The following is a 20,053-nucleotide window of genomic DNA, read 5'->3' as shown; positions in this document are numbered from 1 at the left end:
CTTGGTTCCTTTAACAGTGAATTTCAAGGTGATTGGACCTGATCATCCCATCATGGCCTCTGCAGGTGAAGATGCCCTGTTATCCTGTCACCTCTTCCGTAACACAAGTGCTCAGAAGATGGAGGTGCGCTGGTACCGATCCAAGTTCTCTGAACCTGTCCACCTGTATCAGAATGAAAAAGATCAGGCTGAGCAGCAAATACCAAATTATCAGGGCAGAACAGAGCTGCTGAAGGATGGTATTGTGGATGGAAGCGTTGTCCTGCGTATACGCAACATCACCCCCTCTGACCATGGGCAGTTTATCTGTTTCTTCCGATCAAGCAGATTTTATGCGGAAGCCACTCTGGAACTGAAGGTGACAGGTCAGTAACTTGGGCTGCTAATTTGAATTTCCAGCAGAATAATAATTTATTTTGATGTGGAACTTGATGTGTCTCATTTTCATGCGAGTATCCAGAATTCCCTTCTATCTGCCAGTTATTTCCCATCAGTTGTTCAGGAGCCTATGCCCTGGGCATAAGCTAACAGATTTCAATGTGTGTCTCTCCACACTCTGGGTGTTCTTTTCACATCTTTGTTGTGCAAGAACTGTGAGAAAATCTATAAGTACCTACATGGGAACATATATTTGATAATGGCTCTTCAGTCTAGCAGAGAAAGGTGTAACACAAGCTAATGGCAGGAAGTCGAAGCTAGAGAAATTCAGACTGGAAATAAGGCATAATTTTTTAATAGTGAGAGTAATTAACTATTGCAGTGGTTCTCAAATTGTGGTCCGCGAGCTCCATTCAGGTGGTCCGCAGATAGTTCCCTCTAAGGCCGCACATGAGAGAATGAAGGGCCACCCACCCAGGCGTGGCTCCACTAATTAGGTGCCTGGACCCTGGAGAAGACACACATGTAAGGTGAGGTTGTGGCCTTGGGGAGAATAGGGGGTAAGTGGGAGGGGGCAGTGGGGTGAGAAGAGGAGGTGGGGGGAATTTGGGACGTACAGGGCTGCAGCAGCCAAAGAAAGGCGACTTTCCCCAGCTCCAGGGCTGCGGCTGCTGGGGAGGGAAGGCCCTCCTTCCCAGCCTCAGCTCTCTGGCTGCTGGGGCTGGGGAGAGACCCCCCTCCTTCCCAGTCCCAGCTCTGTGGCTGCTGTGGTGAGGGAGAGACCTCACTCCTTCCCAGCCTCAGCTCTGTGTCAGCTGTGGTGGGGGAGAGAGGCACATCCATCTCATTAGAAAGGTAAGAATACTGATATTAAAATATGAGTTGTGTGCTTTTATTTGTAGAACAAAAAAATGTTTATTATTATTAAGGTGTTTTTTTATCCAACGCGCTTTACAATAGCTAGTTAATGGTACAACAACTTTTAGAAAGATCGTTAAGTGGTCCGCTGAGACCCTCAGCAATTTTCAAGTGGTCCCCAAACAAAAAAGTTTGAGAATCACTGAACTATTGGAACAACTTACCAAGGGTTGTGGTGGTGTCTCCTTCACTGGCAATTTTAAAATCAAGATTGGCTGTTTTTCTAAAAGATCTGCTGTCAGAATCATAATGGTCCCTTCTGGCCTTGGAATCTATGAATCTGTGAATGAACCTATGAAAGACTTTTAAAGACTATTAGACCTTTAATTTTGGAGAAAACAGAAGAGGAGATAAAAAGGTGAAGAAAAATGCTTGAAAATCAGCTCTTGTTTCTTGCCACACAACTTCTAAGGGTGTGTGCAGGAGAAAGAGAAACATCCTTTTCTGATGACTTGAAGTGTCCATCCTAGAAAGGGCTGGAAACTACAGAGAGAGCAGCATCTACAGCAGCAGGACCAGATCTTTTATTTCTTCTTTTGATTATGTTTCTTTGTCTTTGACCTACACTGACTGAGATCGAAATCCCCTTTGGGACTCGTGTGAAGTGAGGGGTTTCCCCTGGAAAAATACTCAGGGCTCAGAGAGGGGGTAGCTCCAGGTTATTACAACAAAGGCAATGCAGATTCTTTGATTAGAGAATGAATTGTCAGTTGCCTCCCTGCCATGCTTTGTGGGGACATTTTATGAATACTTGAGAGTCCCCAACCCAACTCCCCTAGGGTTACCATATTTCCACAAACAAAAAAGAGGACACGGGGGGGGGGGGAAGCCCCGCCCTAGCCCCGCCCCATCCACTCCCTCCCACTTCCCACCCCCTGACTGCTCCCCTCAGAACCCCAACCCCCCCTGCTTCTTGTCCCCTGACTGTCCCCTGCTGAGAACCCCCTACCCTAACTGCCCCCCCCCCAGGACCCTACCTGTCCCCTGACTGCCCTGACCCTTATCCACTCGCATGGGTGGCAGGGTTGTAGAAATTTTGGTGGTGCCCAGAACCCCCCCACCCCACCTGCCTAAGGCTCTGGGAGGGGGGTTGGGTTGGGGGAGGAGGTCTGGGGTGCAGGTCCTGGGCTGGGGATTAGGGTGCAGGAGGGGTGCAGGTTCTGGGATAGAGTTTGGGTGCTGGGTGCAGGCTCCGGGCTGGGGCAGGGGGTGGGTGTGCAGGAGGGGGTGAGGGGTGCAGGCTCTGGGATGGAGTTTGGGGGTGAGAGGCGGTGCAAAGGGAGGGGGTGCAGGCTTTAGGAGGAAGTTTGAGGGCAGGAGGGGGTGTGTGGGAAGAGGGAGGGGGATTGGGAGGGAGTTTGGGGATAGGAGGGGATGCAGGGGTGAGGGCTGTGGGTCTGGGGATGAGGGGTTCATGATGCAGGAGGGGGCTCAGGGATGGAGCAGAGGATTAGGGTGTGTGGGGATGAAGGCTGGGGGGTTTGGGGTGTTGGAGAGGCTCAGGGCTAGGATGGAAGGGCAGGGTAAGGGCAGCCTGTCTTCCCACTAGTGGATGGGGGCACTAGGACCCGGGGGCAGCAGACAGCAGTTGTCTGCGTGTACTGCCAGAGCCAGCACATGCAGACAAGGGAGAGGCAGACAGTGAGGGGGGACCCACCGAGGGGGGGATGCACGGAGGGGGGGTGGCAGGTGGAGGCTGGGGACCCATCCAACACTCCCCCACTCCCTGACTGCCCCCCCCCCCCCCCACTCCTCTTTCCATTCTGGCTCCACGTGGGTCGGTTTGTGTGTTACACAGGACTACAGAGAGAGGGAGGGGGGAGCAAGGGAGGGCTCTGGCTGCTGGAGGCCAATGGGAGTGGGTCAATCGGCCTAGCCGCCCAATCAGCAGCCACACTCTGCATGGAAGGGAGGGAGGGAGGCGAGGGAGAAAAAAACCCCGGACATTTTAACCTTGTTACCAATTCCTCCCGGACGGCTATTTAGAGACGCAAAAGCCGGACATGTCCGGGGAAATACGGACGGATGGTAACCCTAAACTCTCCCCAGTGTGCAAACAAGGCCTAGCAGAGCCCCGTGTGATATTGCTAGATACGGTATTGATTTCTGGGAGCTGTAGTCTTTGCGGTTAGAGAACTAGCAGGAAGGGTAAGCGCGTCTGTATGCGCCGAGGCCAGGGGCTGCTGCAGCAGCTGCTTCTGGAGCTGTTTGATGTTGGATTTCACTTTTTTGGTCTCGGCCTCCACTGCTCAACAAAGTGGTGACTAGGATGGCTCTCCTGCCCCTGAATCCACCTGCACCCTTTCTTCAAAGCCTAGGAGAGCTTCCAATTGCTTTTAATGCTTGGATAAGAGTATCTGAGTACGATGTCCTTGCAGCTAATGACAGAGAACTCTCTGAAGTAAGAAAATGTGCTTTGCTTATTTAAGTGCCTTGGAGCAGAAGGGCAGCTATATGTTACACTCTCTGCATTAATTTTTGTGTGTGTCTAAAGTGAATGTGGTAGCTGCATGCTATAAATTCCACCAGCGTGGAAACCAGGGGAATTGACACATCAGTATATTGCTGCTTTAAGGGAACTGATTGTCACATGTGATTTTTGGCAACATGGCAGATGAAATTCTTTGAGATCGGCTCATGGAGAAAACAGCTGTGCCTCGTATTAGAGAACATCTACTGCTTGAACCAGAATTGAAATGGCAGAAAGCTGTAACCATTGCTAATCACATCGAATCAGCAATGGTGGAGGTGAATATAATGAGCTCAGGGAACAGCAGGTGCGATGCAAGCCGTGCAACCACTACGTCTGGACTACAACAAGGCAACTGAAAAATTACAAGGGCAATGTAAATGAGAAGTAACATGCCCAGTGATTTCAAAACACACAAGGAAAAGAATGTCACCACTGTGAATGTAACACCCCACTACAGACTACACAGGGATCGGCAACTTTTGGCACGTGGCCTGCCAGGGAAAGCCCCTAGCAGGCTGGGCCAGTTTGTTTACCTGCCACGTCCGCTGCTTTGGCCGATCGCAGCTCCCACTGGCCACGGTTCACCGTCCAAGGCCAATGGGGGCTGCAGGAAGGGTGGCCAGCATATCCCTCGGGTTGCGCCGCTTCCTGCAGCCCCCATTGGCCTGGGACAGTGAACCGCAGCCAGTGGGAGCCACGATCAGCCGAACCTGTGGACGCAGCAGGTAAACAAACCAGCCCAGCCAGGCCCGCCAGGGGCTTACCCTGGCAGGCTGTGTGCCAAAGGTTGCCGATCCCTGGACTATACTGGAAAGCTTGCAGAGGGAGCTCAGTGGCCTGCAAAAAGAGCGGACATTTCCCTAAGGTATGCTAAAGCAACCCATCCTAATCAACAAGTACGTGCGGTTACCATGCCAGAGGTAACTTACTGCATTGGGTGTGGATGGAAGCAGCTCCACAGACACTGTGGATAAAATAACGTGTGCTGTTCATGTCTCTGCTGCAGCAGGAGTGAAGCCCCAGGTGGTGGAATGAATGTTGAACACTGGCTCAGCAGTTTCTATACTATCTGAATTGATTTGCTTGCAATACTTTGGACATGTATCAGTTACTGAACTGAGCTTACACCTAGTGTGCTACTTGATGAACCACATCCCTGTGCTTGGTTGACTACCTGCAACCCTGACATTTGATACATAATGTGTACCGGCAGAATTCTGTCCTATGACCGGGGTACTGCTATCCTAAACAGCGATTTGTTTCCCTCACTAAACATGTAGGCAGGCAATGGGCACATTGCTTTTACCCCACCTGGCACCACTACAGCACAAACTCTGGTCTCTGCTCTTAACGAGGATGGTACAGAGGAGCCCCAGTGGCTGTGCATTTGGATTTGCTCACGAAATTAAATTTTGACCTCAAGTGACAGCTATATGACAGAATTTCCCTCTCTATCATTCTCCGTCAGGGATGCTGTAACACAAGAGGTTAAAAAATTAGTACAAAATGGTGTTATTGAAGAGATTGCATCATCTGAATGAGTCTCACCAATAGTAGTGATAAAGAGAAAGACTGGAGGTGTTTGTCTTAGCATAGATTTAAGGGAGCCTAATAAAGCCATTGTGATTGACAGCTATCCACTCACACATAGAAGAAGCATTGGTGGATCTTTGTGACACAAAGACATTTTCTACTCTCGATCTACAGAATGCATATCACCAAGTTATACTACAGGAGGACAGAGAGATCTCACAGCATTATTACACTTGAGGATCTATTCCACTTGAAACATGCACCATACGGACTTGTATTGTCACCCAGCATTTTCCAAAGAATAATAACAAGGAGTCTGGTGGCACCTTAAAGACTAACAGATTTATTTGGGCATAAGCTTTCGTGAGTAAAAACCTCACTTCTTCGGATGCAGAATGCCAATTCTGACAAACAGAGTTGTTATCTCTGGGGCACATAATTTTGGAGACTGGATTGAAACCTGACCTGGACCACATCATGGTGGTTAAAAACCACCACCTCCAAGAGACACACAAACCTTACATGCTTTCTTAGTTTTTATCTCATGGTATGCCAAGTTTATTCTGAACAACACTTCAGTCACCGTTACAAACATACTCCAGGGAATCTCGAGCTTGGCCTGGATGACTGTTGCACAAGTTGTTTTGAAACAGTGAAAGATTTGATTGAAAATAGTCCAGCACTTGCATTGTTTGACCCTGCCTCAGACTACAGACTGTGAGCAACACTTACTCAAATCCAGGATGACAACATGGAGAACACTGTTGCATTTGCTTGAAGAACACTTACAGAAGCTGAGAGGAAGTATTCATCTGTTGAAAAGAAAGCACTTGCTTGCTATGGACTATGGAAAAATGGAGAACTTAGCTCTGGGGCCAGACTTTCAAGTCACATACAGATCATAGCTCTTTGACGACACTGTTAACTTCTAAAGGACTTGGATGAGTGGGAGGCCAGATTGCTAGATGGTCAGCAAGACTACTGTCTTTCATGTATGTCACAGAATAAAGGCTGGGAATTCAAAATGTGATGCTTGTCCTGCCTGCCCTTGCCGACAGATGGTGACAATGTAGTTGCACTTATAGCAGGCACCCCCACATCCGTTACACAAGAATAATTCAAAGCTGCTTACTTAGCATGCCCCATTCAACAAAGATTGCAGGAACAGCTGATAACAAAATGGCTACACAACCCCAAATGCTTGATCCAGCTTTGCCCCTGTCAAGGCTGTATCCCCACTTTGAACTTTAGGGTACAAATGTAGGGGCCTGCATGAAAACTTCTAAGCTTAACTACCAGCTTAGCTCTGGTCCGCTGCCAACATTTCCCAATTGGATTCCCTCCCTGGGAAGCCTTGAGAAACCTTTCACCAATTCCCTGGTGAATACAGATCCAAACCCCTTGGATCTTAAAACAAGGAGAAATTAACCATCCCCCCTCCTTCCTCCCACCAACTCCGGGTGAATACAGATCCAACCCCCTTGGATCTAAAACAAGGAGAAATTAACCATTCCCCCTCCTTTCTTTCACCAACTCCTGGTGAATACAGATCCAACCCCCTTGGATCTTAAAACAAGGAGAAATTAACCATCCCCCCTCCTTCCTCCCACCAACTCCGGGTGAATACAGATCCAACCCCCTTGGATCTAAAACAAGGAGAGATTAACCATTCCCTCTCCTTCCTTTCACCAACTCCTGGTGAATACAGATCCAACCCCCTTGGATCTAAAACAAGGAGAGATTAACCACTAGATAAACACTCTAGTAAAAGATACATTTACAAGTTGAGAAAACAAAGGAAAACTAAGATGCCTTGCCTGGCTATTTACTTACAAGTTTGAAATAGGAGAGACTTGTTTAGAAAGATGTGGAGAACCTGGATTGATGTCTGGTCCCTCTCAGTCCCAAGAGCGAACGCCCTCCCAAAACAAAGAGCACAAACAAAAGCCTTCCCCCCCCCAAAGATTTGAAAGTATCTTGTCCCCTTATTGGTCCTTTAGGTCAGATGCCAGCCAGGTTACCTGAGCTTCTTAACCCTTTACAGGGAAAAGGATTTTGGAGTCTCTGGCCAGGAGGGATTTTATAGTACTGTACACAGGACAGCTGTTACCCTTCCCTTTATAGTTATGACAGCCCCTTTACTGTAGCGTACTCAAAACAATTCTGTACTAGACGGATGGGTATTATGAGGTACTGACTGGTTGATTGTACCCGACACACTGCAGACAAAATTCATACATCTGGCAAATGATACACATCAAGGGACTGACAGAATGAAAGAGTGTCTATGTGACCTGTATTGGGGCCAAGAATGCATGCTCAGGTTGAAGCAGCTGTAAAAACGTGCATTACTAGCCAGTTACATGACAAAATGGTGGTGATCATGTGCCACCATTACAGCCTGTTCTTCTTCCAGATGCCATATGGGAAAAGCTTGCCATTGATATTATATGTCCATTATTATATTTATATGTCATCTCTGCTACACTCGTCAAGTTCGTGTCGATTGTCTTTAGCAGGGAAGGGAACCTGAAAAATTTGTGTTGGACAATGGAACACAATTTTTCTCACTGGAATTTGAAACCTTTCTGGCAGAAGGGAACATAAGTGGCTCTGTTGATATGGGGAAAGTCGTGGACGTGATATAGCTTGACTTTAGCAAAGCAGTCTCACGCATTCTTGCCAGCAAGTTAAAGAAGTATGGATTGGATGAATAGACTATAAGGTGGATAGAAAGCTGGCTAGATCGTCGGGCTCAATGGGTAGTGATCAACGGCTTGATGTCTAGTTGGCACCCGGCAACAAGCGGAGTGCCCCAGGGGTCGGTCCAGTTTTGGGCACCCCCACTACAGAAAGGATGTGGACAAATTGGAGAGAGTCCAGCGGAGGGCAACAAAAATGATTAGGGGGATAGGGCACATGACTTATGAGGAGCGGCTGAGGGAACTGGGGTTATTTAGTCTGCAGAAGAGACGAGTGAAGGAGGATTTGATAGCAGCCTTCAACTACCTGAAGGGGGGTTCCAAAGAGGATGGAGCTCGGCTGTTCTCAGTGGTGGCATGTGACAGAACAAGGAGCAATCATCTCATGTTGCAGTGGGGAGGTCTAGGTTGGATATTAGGAAAAACTATTTCACTAGGAGGGTGGTGAAGCACTGGAATGCGTTACCTAGGGAGGTGGTAGAATCTCCATCCATAGAGGTTTGTAAGGCCCAGCTTGACAAAGCCCTGGCTGGGATGATTTAATTGGGGATTGGTCCTGCTTTGAGCAGGGGGTTGGACTAGCTGACCTTCTGAAGACTCTTCCAACTCTAATCTTCTACGATTCTATGACACTTTAACATTACATGTAGAAAATAATCATGTATTACAATCAAATTGATTGAGAAATTGAACAATTCCATAGAAGTTTGAAAGACAGTCTGGAGACAGTTATGCTGGAAAGAAAAGTGTGGACAACCTTCACTACAATTACTTTTAAATCTACAGGGCTACACGCCATGCCACAACACAAAAGTCACCTGCTGAATTATTGCACGGTAGAGAGATGCATGCTAAATTAAACATTGCTGGATTACATGGGCCTATATCTGATATATCATTGCTGCCGGATATCAGACCAACAGTTCAATGAAAACCACAAAAATATAAGATGCAGATAAATGCTGTGGGGTCAGGGAACTGAAATTCAAATGTGGCTTGTTTATAGAAGTATGAAAACCTGGAATGTTAGGAAAAGGAGAACCCAGGTTCACTTCCCCACTGAAAATTGTTTCTCAAAAGGACTATGACACTCCGTACCTCAGAGTAGCACTCTGGAACTCCCATATTCATCACTGTCATAGAATTCTGATATGTTTTGTACGAAGTTTGCCTTGAGAGGTATCATGTTAAAAGTCTTGATCTGTTGAACATTAATATCCTGTTGGATTGTATGTGCTATCATGGTATAGGAAGTTATGAAGTTTTGCTATGTATGTGTTACTGAAATATGTTGTGAGGTTGGGAACACCCACAACCAACCTTTCAGGTGCAACAATGGAGGAGGCAGACAGGGGTTAATGGCTCATCAACACCCATCAAGGAAAGGATCTCAGAAACTGTATACAATGGAAACTTCTCAGAGAGAACACGTAGACAATGGAGACTGCTTGACCAATGGAGACTACCTGATCCCCACACCACAGCAAAGGATTTTTCCAACAAGCTGGAAGAAACTATAAAAGAGGGGAAGTGACATCATCACTTGGCCTCACTCCCCCCCACAACTCAACACCTGGAAACATGTTTGGAGGACAAAGACTTTGTAGGTGGGAGGGTGGTTTCAGGCTGGAAAAGAGTCCCAGCCTGTGTATTGAGGAACTATACTATCCTGTTTAGTTTATAGAACTCAGATTGTGAATTTACTTTTATTTCTTAGGTAACCAACTTTGATCTCTACATTCGCTACCTATAATCACTTAAAATCTATCTTTCTGTAGTTTATATTTTACCTAAAACAGTGTGGTTTGGTTGAAGTGCTTGGGAAATCTCAGCTCAGTTTACATCAAAGCAGGGGCAGTCTGGGTAATGAACTTATTCTGGTTAGGCTTCTGACCAGGGCAAGATGGTACAGCTCTGCGGTGCAAGGCTGGGGAGCTGGGGGGAATTGGCTGGGGAGCTGGGGGGGAATTGGCTGGAGCCTCCCTATTGTTGGTTCATGAATGACTGGGAGAAGCATTCATGTAACTCAGCTGGGTGTGTTGCTGTCTATGGATGGCTGTGTAAGGGTAGTGCCTGCCAGGGGTATGTGGCTTGACACAGCATCACAGTGTGAGGGGCATCCCATGTTGGAGGGACAGAGGGCTCAGTGGTCCCACAGTCCATGTTGCACCCCAGGGACCCCGTCACAAGGACCTCACGCTTACAAGCTGTCAGATGGTCAGTCTGGAGCACTATTCATCTTGCCCCTGCTTACTAAGACATAGTGCAGTGTTTCAGACTATCTAACTAGCCCTTTGCTGCTGACAATACAGGATAACTGACAGGATATTGGGCCTGACAAATATGCTGTCAGAGTCTGACAGCCAACTGTATTGGCTAGAGACTGTGTTCTGTAATTATTAAAGGAACAGTCTTCTATTATAACTAGAATTCTAATTACAGTTACATAACTACTTCTTAGTTATTGTTTATTTGCTAATTACATTATTTATGTTTATTATAGTAGCAGGTTATTGGATTAGTATTACTGCCGTAAGATTGAGTTTGTTCTAAGACGAGGGAAATGTGGTGTTGTTAGATCCAGCATTGATTGCTGAGAGCTGTAGTCTTTGTTTAGAAGCCAACAGGAAACAGGAAGTGTAAATATGGGTGTTGCTTCATTGTTGTCGTAATAAACCTTGTTGGATTTCACCCTTTTGGTCTCAGCTTCCACTGCTCAGCAAAGAATGAGATAATATTCAGTTAGGTAATAAATACACCATGATCTCCCCAGGCAGAGCTGCCAAGCAGCTCCTGGTGCCTTTTCACAATGAGGCTGCCAGAATGTGACTTAGGGCTTTCCTACACTAGGGGGGCTACAGTGGCACTCTAGCTATGCCGCTGCAACCCCATAGTGCAGATGCAGACTAAAGCGATGGCAGGGTTTTCCCATTGCTGTAGGTAATCCACCTTCCCAAGCAACAGGAGCTAGCTCAATAGAAGCACTCTATTGTAATTCTTCACACCCCTGAGTGACATAGCTGTGTCAATCTACATTTTAAGTGTAGACCAGGCCTTAGAGCCTCTGGCCTTCTCTGCATGGGAAAGTTGTATCAGTTTAAATTAAATTGGTTTTTAATCCAGTTTATTTAGATGAGTGCGAACTCCTATGTGGACGCTCCTACATCCGTTTAAAGCTGGGGTCTCAAACTGAATTTACCTTAGGGCCACTGCCAGTCCTCAAATCCTCCCAGTGGGCCACTAGTGTCACTGAAGATGGTGCTCAGACAAGAAACGTTTATATTGTATTTTTTTATTTTGAGTTTCTTAGAAATAATAAAACTGTTATGCAACTTTATACAATTCTTCGCCTGCCAGAGAGTTTTTAGTGTTTGCCAGACACCTGGCAATGCTTCAGTTGTGTCAGTTTGTTGATGTTTGGCCTCAGTGACTGTGCAGTTGAAACCTTCAGGATTGCAGCAAGGTGTGCATCAGATAGTTGTGTTCGGTATTTTGACTTGTTTATATTCATTGTGGAAAAACGTGATGCTGCCTTGATGGCTGACTCTGCCCGGCAACTAATGATGCTGCCTCCGTGGCTGATTCTGCCCGGCAACTAATGATGCTGCCTCCATGGCTGACTCTGCCCAGCCATTAGTGATGGTATCTCTGTCCCTCTCCCCCAGCCAATGGAAGCTGCAGGGGCCGCGCCTGCAGCAAACATTGCTGGCAGCGTGTCTGCATGCGTTTCTCCTCCGCAGGCCGCAGTGGGGAGGTTCTTGGGCCACAGATGGCCCGCTGGCCGGGACCTTGAGACCCCTGGTTTAAAGGCAGCTATCACTGGTTTAGTTAAACCTGTTCCAAACTGAGTTCAAATAAACAATAAAACAAAAGGCCTCTCTTACACAAAAATCAGTTTCATGTGGCTTTTTGCACCAGTTTAACTAGATGGTTTTCAACTTACACCTTGTGTTAAATCACTGCAGCTTCACAAGGTCTTTGTTTAGCAACGTAGTCACGAAAACCTGCAGCAGCCCATGGTGCTACAGCCCAGGTCTACCCTGGGAGTTTGTTCCTAGTAGCTATGCCAGAGTACACTGTCTTCAGATGTTGATAGATATTTGGCTGTGTGTGTGTTCTTTCAGCGTGCTTTCCAGCTCTGCGCAGATAGCAGAGACAGCAGGCTGTGATTGAACCACCCAATACATTCACAGACTCGGTTTTCAGCAAAGGTACTTGGTCAGGTTTATTGCTGACGAGGCATGGTACTAATGCCCTGGCTCAATGGTTACAGGTACACTAACACATGTATGCCTGTGGCAATGGACCAGCTCAGTGAATGGCCCCGACTTTCCATTTTCCCCTCGGCCAGACAAAGACACCCTCTCTGAGATACATCTTTATACACAGATACAAACAAGTTACTCATTACTCCTGATGTACCAGGGTGCCACCCTCTGACGTATTAGGGTGCCACCCATTGATGTATCCAGGAGCCACCCGTTACCTTGTACATGTTGGTTCGATCAAAAAATCTCTATCCATCATGCTGTCATCTTGACTTTTTCCTTAAGATGGGTCAGCGTGTTCCTGTTCTCTTTGGGGAACGTGTTTGCTATCCAGATGTTCTGGTGCCACCTTTCTGGAATGTGTTTGCATATATTTGTGCCTAACACTACTTAGGAATGTGTGTTTCTGCAATATCAGCCCTATTCTTGCCAGATTCTGTCTGCTTGCAAGCAGGCAAAACCCGACTTTGCTTCTTTGCTTTATATCAACAAAACGACTTTAGTTCAGGCTAGGGTGACCAGACAGTGAAAAATCGGGACGGGGGTGGGGTGTAATAGGAGCCTATATAAAAAAAAGACCCAAAAATCGGGACTGTCCCTATAAAATCGGGACATCTGGTCACCCTAGTTCAGGCCTCAGGCCTCACACCAGGCCTCTGATACAAGGGCTTATGTTTCAGGCCCTCTTCCTACTACATAAACTATACCAGCAAAACGGTCCTGGTGGTTTATACCAGCAAAGTGACTTTGTACCACCTTATTTCACCCACCCTGAGCAAATCAAGTTTTACGGGGAATGGTCACAGCTTTGCCAGTATAACCGTATTTACACTAGGGGTAACTTGCTTTCTAGCATTCCCAGGCAACTGAGAGTATCTTCCTTATGAGTGTGCTACAGAATTCAGGAAACAGAGCAGGACCAGGGATATAAAGTTTAAACCAGAACTCTCGTTATAACATGACAAGATGGCTCCTACAAACTTTCAGCATACAGCCTCTGCGTGTATCTACTTCATGTGAGAGACCCCTGATAATGGGAGGCCTTCTGGTGATTAAACAACTAATTTTAAAGAGACTATAAATACAATATACTGCTGCATCACCCTTGCTTCATTCTTTAAACTTGTCCCAATAAATAACTGAACTTCTCAAACAAACAGGCCAGAGGCATGAGTAGAGAATTACAGCACTGATTGCTGTTAAATCTTCATCTGCGTGGGTCTGAGACTAACGCTTAAGCTGCTGGCACTTATTTTTACCACTGGCGTAATCTGTCATCTCTATGGAGGGAGGGATAGCTCAGTGGTTTGAGCATTGGCCTGCAAACCCAGGGTTATGAGTTCAATCCTTGAGGGGGCCACTTAGGGATCTGGGGCAAAATCAGTACTTGGTCCTGCTAGTGAAGGCAGAGGGCTGGACTCCATGACCTTTTAAGGTCCCTTCCAGTTCTAGGAGATAGGATATCTCCATTAATTTATTTTATTTTTATTTATTTATGTCATCTCTGTTGCCGGCACAGGGGCCCGAGGACAGCAACAGTGGGGTTCGGTGCCCGGAGTGCTTCACGCCAATAAACATACCGGGGTGGAGAAACAATCAAAGTTTATTTGAGATCTCAAAGTGGTGCAAGGAGACAGGCAAGTCTCAAATCGAGCACACCAGCAAAAACAGTTTCTCTCTTCTTTATACATTTTACAACTAAGCCCCCCCTCCCCCTCTCTACCACCCCTCCTCTACTCCCCCTCCCCTCTCTACCGAAGGCATGTTTATACATTTAAGCAACTAAATCATTCTAGGGCTATAAATCTAGCTTGTTAGTAACTTCTCTCTAAACAGTTATTTGGTCCTGTTTACCCTTAGTTTATTACCCCTTCCCCAGCTAGAAACATGCAAACCTCATCATTATTGTTTGGTACCTGGCATGAGCAAGGTTGTAATTGCTAACTAGCTATTTACACATTCCAATTCCTGTCCTTGGTTGTTGAGGTCGATTAGAGTTAAACATGGAAGAACTCTGGCTCAGGCAGGCATAGTAACCCCAACATCTCTGTAGACAATTGTCATACGAATCCTGGTCGCAAATGTGTGTGTGAGAGAGAGAGCACGCGGGGGGGGGGGGGGGGGGGGGGGGGGGCAATAGGCCACATGTCCTCCCCTTCCTTACTAAGGCTATGGAGTAACTACTCACCTGCTACTGCAACTTGGCACTTAAGGTTTCTAATCCTCAGCCCCTCATACATTCCATAGAGTCATAGATGTTAAGGCCAGAAGGCACTTTTATGATCATTTAATCTGACCCTCTGTATGACACAGGCCAGAGAATTTCTCCCAGTGATTCCTGCATCCAGCCCAGTAACTTATGGGTGAGCTAGAGCAATTATTTATTAATTTATTTATTTTTAAGGAAGAGATTTACAATTCTGATTGAAGGACTACAGGAGATGGAGACTCCACCATGTCCCTTGTTCCAGTGATTTAAGTACACACATGGTGAAAAATTTGCACCATATTTTGTCTGGCTTCAACTTCCTGCCACTAGAATTGTTATTTCCTGGAGCTCACAGCCAGTTTAGTTGGGCTGCTCGCTCTGTTCAATGATACACCTTATCATTTTATCCTGGATGTCTGGAATGTGTTTTCCAAAAAAGTAACTGTTGTGCTATAAAGGAAGCCCATGATATGCAGGGGGTTAGATGAGATGCTCTAAAAGTCTCTTCTGGCCATAAAGTCTACTAATTTTGGAAAAACTGAGTGTAGCATTGGGAGCAGCCTCTGATGTTTTACTGTCTAGCCGGCTTGCTTCCTAGAATGAACACGCATTGAGTGGGGTGATCCACAGAGAGCAGCTCAAACCTTCAAAGTGTTAGGCCAGCAGCAGGACATTAGCACTTCAGGGGATGGGTGGGTGTGGCAGTGACATCACAAAGGCCTTTTGCAGGACCTGAGCCTATTGGTCAAAGGTGGTAGGGAGGTGGTGACCTCACAGAGAGATGCTGACATCAGCGAGGCAGGACGGAGCGCAGGGCCAGGGAAACCTCAGAGACCCCTGTGGCTTTGCTTCAGCAAGTCTCCTTCTCGAGGTCTCTCATTCAGGACTGAGAGAGTATTAGGGTTCACGTACGTGAGCGCGAGGAGGAGCCTTTTTCGAGTTTTCTCCTTTCCTTTTACTGATTTTACTAGAAAACAGACATACCTGTTGAGAAGGTAAGAGCCTCGGAGAGGTTTGTAACCTGTTCAGTCTGATCCACCTGGTGCCAGCTGAGTTCCAGGAATGGAAAACACTAGTTCAAGGTGGCAGAATTTTATAGCCCACCTGGGATTTTGTCCCGTGGAATCACTGGGGACATTAGGATTTGTCCTTTTCGTTTTACCTTTCCTCCATCCCTCCTTCCTTTCGCTTAATCTCTTACTTCTTTTGTCCTTTCTCCTGTTCCCCTCCCACCACCAGGAGGTGTGAGTGTGTGTGTGTGTGAGTGTGTGTGTTGCGTGTTGCGGGGGGTGCTCTGCATCTCCCATTGTGGGAGGTCCACCCAAGAAAGTGGGGTTGAAATAGTCTTCAGACAGTGATCCCTACCAGTGACCTGGGCCTTCCTTTGGGCTCTCTGGTGAGAACTCTCAGCCTCCCGCCCCTCAGTCTCTACCCTGATTGGTTGAGCAGGGGGTTATTGACAGGGAGGAGACTCAGGTCCTTGTTGTTCTCTTTTAAGAACAAGTAAATAAATCATAACCAGTCATCTGTTTGACGAATTTTGCTGCTTCTCTACATTAATTGTCTCTGCGCAGTTCATGAACTGTTGTTGGTCTGGAGCTCATTTGAGAGCACTTTATTCAGGCTCTGGCTTTGGCAGGGATGGGGAGGGACCAAAAAGGCTGGTTAGTGAGAGGCTGCCTTGACCCCAGACTCACGCCTGCTTCCCGCTCGGTTCCAGGCTGTCCAGGGTCCTGAGGAAGTTCAGGAAGAAGGCTCTGCAGGTGGCCCCAGAGCCTGAGGGAAGCAGCTGCCATCTTCCCCAGGAGCAAAGCGGCTTCTCCGTCCCTGCTGGCGGGGAAGGAGCTCCCCGCCGAGCGAGGAGGTGGAAGTGCCCAGCCTTCTGGCAGAGGAAAGCCACTCCTGGCGCAGGCGCTGAGGTGAGAGAGCCACCGGACAGGCCGAAATGGAGCTGGCCCAGGATGCGGCTGCGCAGGCAGGACCCAGCCCAGAAGGGGAGCCGGGCAGGGTGGCTCTGGGGCTTGTTGTGTGGGAAGCACCGGCCCCAAGAGCCCAGCCCTGATTCTCAGCAGGAGGCATCGCCCTGCCTAGTCCCTGAGGACCTTCCAGCCTCCCCAGGGCAGGAGGTGGAGGATCCCTGTCGCAGCACCAGCAGCTCGGCCCACTCCCCAGGGGACAGCAGCAGCACCTGGGACTCAGGCAGCAGTGAGGCTGATGGGCGCTGCTGCTTTGTTCCAGGTGAGGCGCCAGGCTGGGCAAAGGGAGGGGTGAGGAGGGGGCTGTGAACACCCTGGGCCACGCACTCGACCAGTACTATGGGGGCGGGTCCCCAGCCCAGGTGTCTGGTCTGAGCCACGTGAACCCCACTGACACTAGATGCTGCGATCCTGTGGCTTAGCATTAGTGTCTGGGATGACTTGGGGCAAGATCTCAACCTCCCCGCAACCCACTTCACTGCTGCCAGAATCCCTCCTGACCCCCCTGCTAGAGCCGCCTCCCTGCCCAACCTGGGTGGGGGTGGAGAAGAGGGTTCTGAGAACTTGAGCTATGGTTTGGAGGTGGATCAGCTGTCAAGGGCACTGAGGGGGAGGTGGCAGGAACTCACCCTACAAGGAGGGGATGTTACCAGATGTGCCCATTACTTTGGGGTATGCTGATTTATTCGGGTTACTCTTCTGGGGAAGGGGGTTCTGTAATTCTATCAATGTACTGCTTGTGTCACTTGTGTTTTCATATGAAGCTCTACTTCTCCCTTCTGCAAGTCCCCTCCCAGTGGAGCTATCCTGCAGGACCTAGGCTCCCTAGGGCTGGGTTACTCCAGCCCCAGAACCGGATGAACACCCACACACCCACACATACATTAACAGAGCAAGTGTGAGCAGACCGGGTCAATCAGCACTGTCAAGCTGACCCCTTCTATGTCTCTGGGCTCCATGGACTGGGTCAAGCAGCACTTTCAAGCTGTTACCCTTATGCGTCCCAGATTCAGCACGTCTCTAACCCCACTCCCCCAACACAATTGTACTGGCAGTAACCTACTTGATGAGCAAACCCCACAGTATTTTGGGCGCTGCAGGGATCTTTAGTTTAGGTAAAAGAAGCGTTGCTGTAGAGTGAATGGGGGAAGCTAAAAACACAAAAGAGTAAAGTTCAGCAACAGAGAGAGAAGCAACCAAGTTAACCATAAAAGTTATTTATTGAATAATAGTGATAACTACACAAGGAGAGCTAAACCAACATAACATACATTATTAAAGGTTAATACCTAAGGTAGAAAGGAAAACACAGAGAGAGAAAGAGGGGGGATCTCACCCACTCCATGAGGCTTGAACTGGTCGCAGTTCCCAGGTGATGGTGGTTGCAGAGGGTCCTGAATGTAGGAGACAGGCAGAGCTGCTAGCACGATCAGGCAGGAGAAGATAGAGTTCCAGTGGAACTGATGCATAGTTTGGATCTAAGCATCAGAACCCTGACTACAGAGTGAGTAGGGTTTTTTGTAGAGAAATTGCAATTGTTCAAGGGAGAACACTAGATTTGTTTATAGGTAAACTGATGACTCAAGGGGTTTCTTTAGACTAGACAATAGGAACTGATCACTCTTGGCTATGGGTGGTGTTTTCTTCCAGGGAGCTCACAATGCAACTAGGCTACTTCAGTATTTGGATATCAATTAAGGATTCATTAATAGAATTGGTCTGATAATTGCTGAGCCGGGTGTGTGCAGTCATAGGTTCATTAGCATCTGGAGCAGAGATTCCCATGATGCAGTGCTTCCCTGCTTTTTCTGGTCCCAGAGTTCAGTGTTGTTCTCTGTTCTCCATTCTGTATGTAAATTGAGATGTCTTCCTGTTTCATCTTTCATGCAGATGAGGCTAGGGGACTTGTCTCTGCTCTCCATTCTGTATGCTAATGGAGATGTCTTTACCTTGTCACCCTTGTCAGGAGGGGTCTAGGTGTGTCACCCAATGCCCTTCACTGCTCTCTACAAGTTTTTTCCTCTGATGGGTTTTAGTTTAAGCAGAGGTGGTGGGGGGGTGTCTTTCATGAGTCAGGCTGGAGACTGCACCCTGGTTCCCCAAGAACACAGAGGTGTCTGGTATCAGGGAGTTGGCACTAGAGGTAACTAGAAAGGACAAGAAGACTCCATTCTGGGGTTCAGGAGGTGAATTCATCCCTCAGGGGTGGGCAGGTGCTGGGTGGAAATACTGCCGTTCCAGGTGCCCTTAATTCCCCCTGATTCCTCGGGGCGTTTGAGTCTCTGACAGGTTCTCGTTCCCTTGCAGCAGGAGGACGTCACGGCCAAAGTGATGCACCAGCTCTGCATCATCCGGCACTTGCGCCAGGTGCCTGAGACACTGCAGGGGTTGTGCCTCTGAGGCCTTCAGCAACTCCCGCTCCCTGCTGCAGGTACTGCTGTGGCTCACTGTAAATGGGGAGCTAGTGGAAGGGGAAATGGAGCCCCCTGGCACTCACTAAAAGGGAAAGTGATGGATTCTCCATCTCTTGATGTCATTGAATGAAGACTAGATGCCTTTCTGGAATGTGTGTGCACAAAAAGTAATTATTGTACTATACAGGAAGCCTATGATATGCAGGGGGTTAGATGAGATGCTCTAAAGGTCTCTTCTCAGCCTGTTGGTCAAATGGGTTAGGGAGGTGGTGTCCTCAGAGAGAGATGCTGACATCAGCCAGGCATGACAGGGGCACAGGGCCAGGGAAACCTCAGAGACCCCTGTGGTTTTGCTTCAGCAAGTCTCCTTCTCAAGGTTTCTCTTCGAGGACTGAGAGAGTATTAGGGTTCACGTATGTGAGTGCGAGCAGGAGCCTCTTTCGAGTTTTCTCCGTTCCTTTTACTGATTTTACTAGAAAACAGACTTCCCTGTTTAGAAGGTAAGAGCCTCCAAGGGGTTTTGGAACCTGCTCAGTCTGATCCATCTGGTACCAGCTGAATTCTAGGCATGGAAAACACTAGTTCAAGGTGGCAGAATTTTATTCCCTCCCTGGGATTTTGTCCCGTAGAATCACTGGGAACATTAGGGTTTGTCCTTTTCGTTTTACCTTTTCCTCCATCCCTCCTTCCTTTCTCTTCATCTCTTACTTCTTTTGTCCTTTCTCCTGTTCCCCTCCCACCACCAGGAGTGGTGTGTGTGTGTGTGTGTGTGTGTGTTGCTGGGGGTGCGCTTCACCTCCCCTTGTGGGAAGGTGATCCAAAACTGTGGGGTTGAAAAATGCTTGGACTCCACTGACACTAGATGCTGCCATCCTGTGGCTTAGCATTAGTGTCTGGGATGACTTGGGGCAAGATCTCAACCTCCCCGCAACCCACTTCACTGCTGCCAGAATCCCTCCTGCCCCCCCTGCTAGAGCCGCCTCCCTGCCCAACCTGGATGGGGGTGGAGAAGAGGGTTCTGATAATTTGAGCTGTGGTTTGGAGGTGGAACAGCTGTCAAGGGCACTGAGGGGGAGGTAGCAGGAGCTCACCCTACAAGGACGGGGGTTGGCACTGGAGGTTACTAGAAAGGACAAGAAGACTCCATTCTGGGGTTGAGGAGGTGAATTCATCCCTCAATGG

General features: G+C 48.0%; 1 protein-coding gene across 3 annotated transcripts in view; it reads left to right on the top strand.

Moving 5' to 3' along the window:
• The window catches only part of LOC135976506 (myelin-oligodendrocyte glycoprotein-like), a 33,533-nt gene extending 14,956 nt beyond the window's left edge, over window positions 1-18,577 (top strand). For 2 of the 3 annotated variants that reach the window (XR_010593679.1, XR_010593678.1), the window contains 2 exons: window positions 18-365; window positions 13,792-18,577. Coding sequence is in view for 1 of the 3 variants with exons in the window: in XM_065572504.1 (XP_065428576.1) it covers window positions 18-365; window positions 13,792-13,883 (440 nt within the window). In the remaining 2 variants the exon portion in view is untranslated. The remainder of the gene's footprint in view (window positions 1-17; window positions 366-13,791) is intronic. The other variant, XM_065572504.1, reaches the window with a different exon arrangement.
• The last annotated feature ends 1,476 nt before the right edge of the window (window positions 18,578-20,053 follow it).

Source organism: Chrysemys picta, chromosome 18 (assembly GCF_011386835.1).
Source record: "Chrysemys picta bellii isolate R12L10 chromosome 18, ASM1138683v2, whole genome shotgun sequence".
Taxonomy (NCBI): domain Eukaryota; kingdom Metazoa; phylum Chordata; order Testudines; family Emydidae; genus Chrysemys; species Chrysemys picta.
This window is presented reverse-complemented; position numbering and strand designations above follow the sequence as displayed.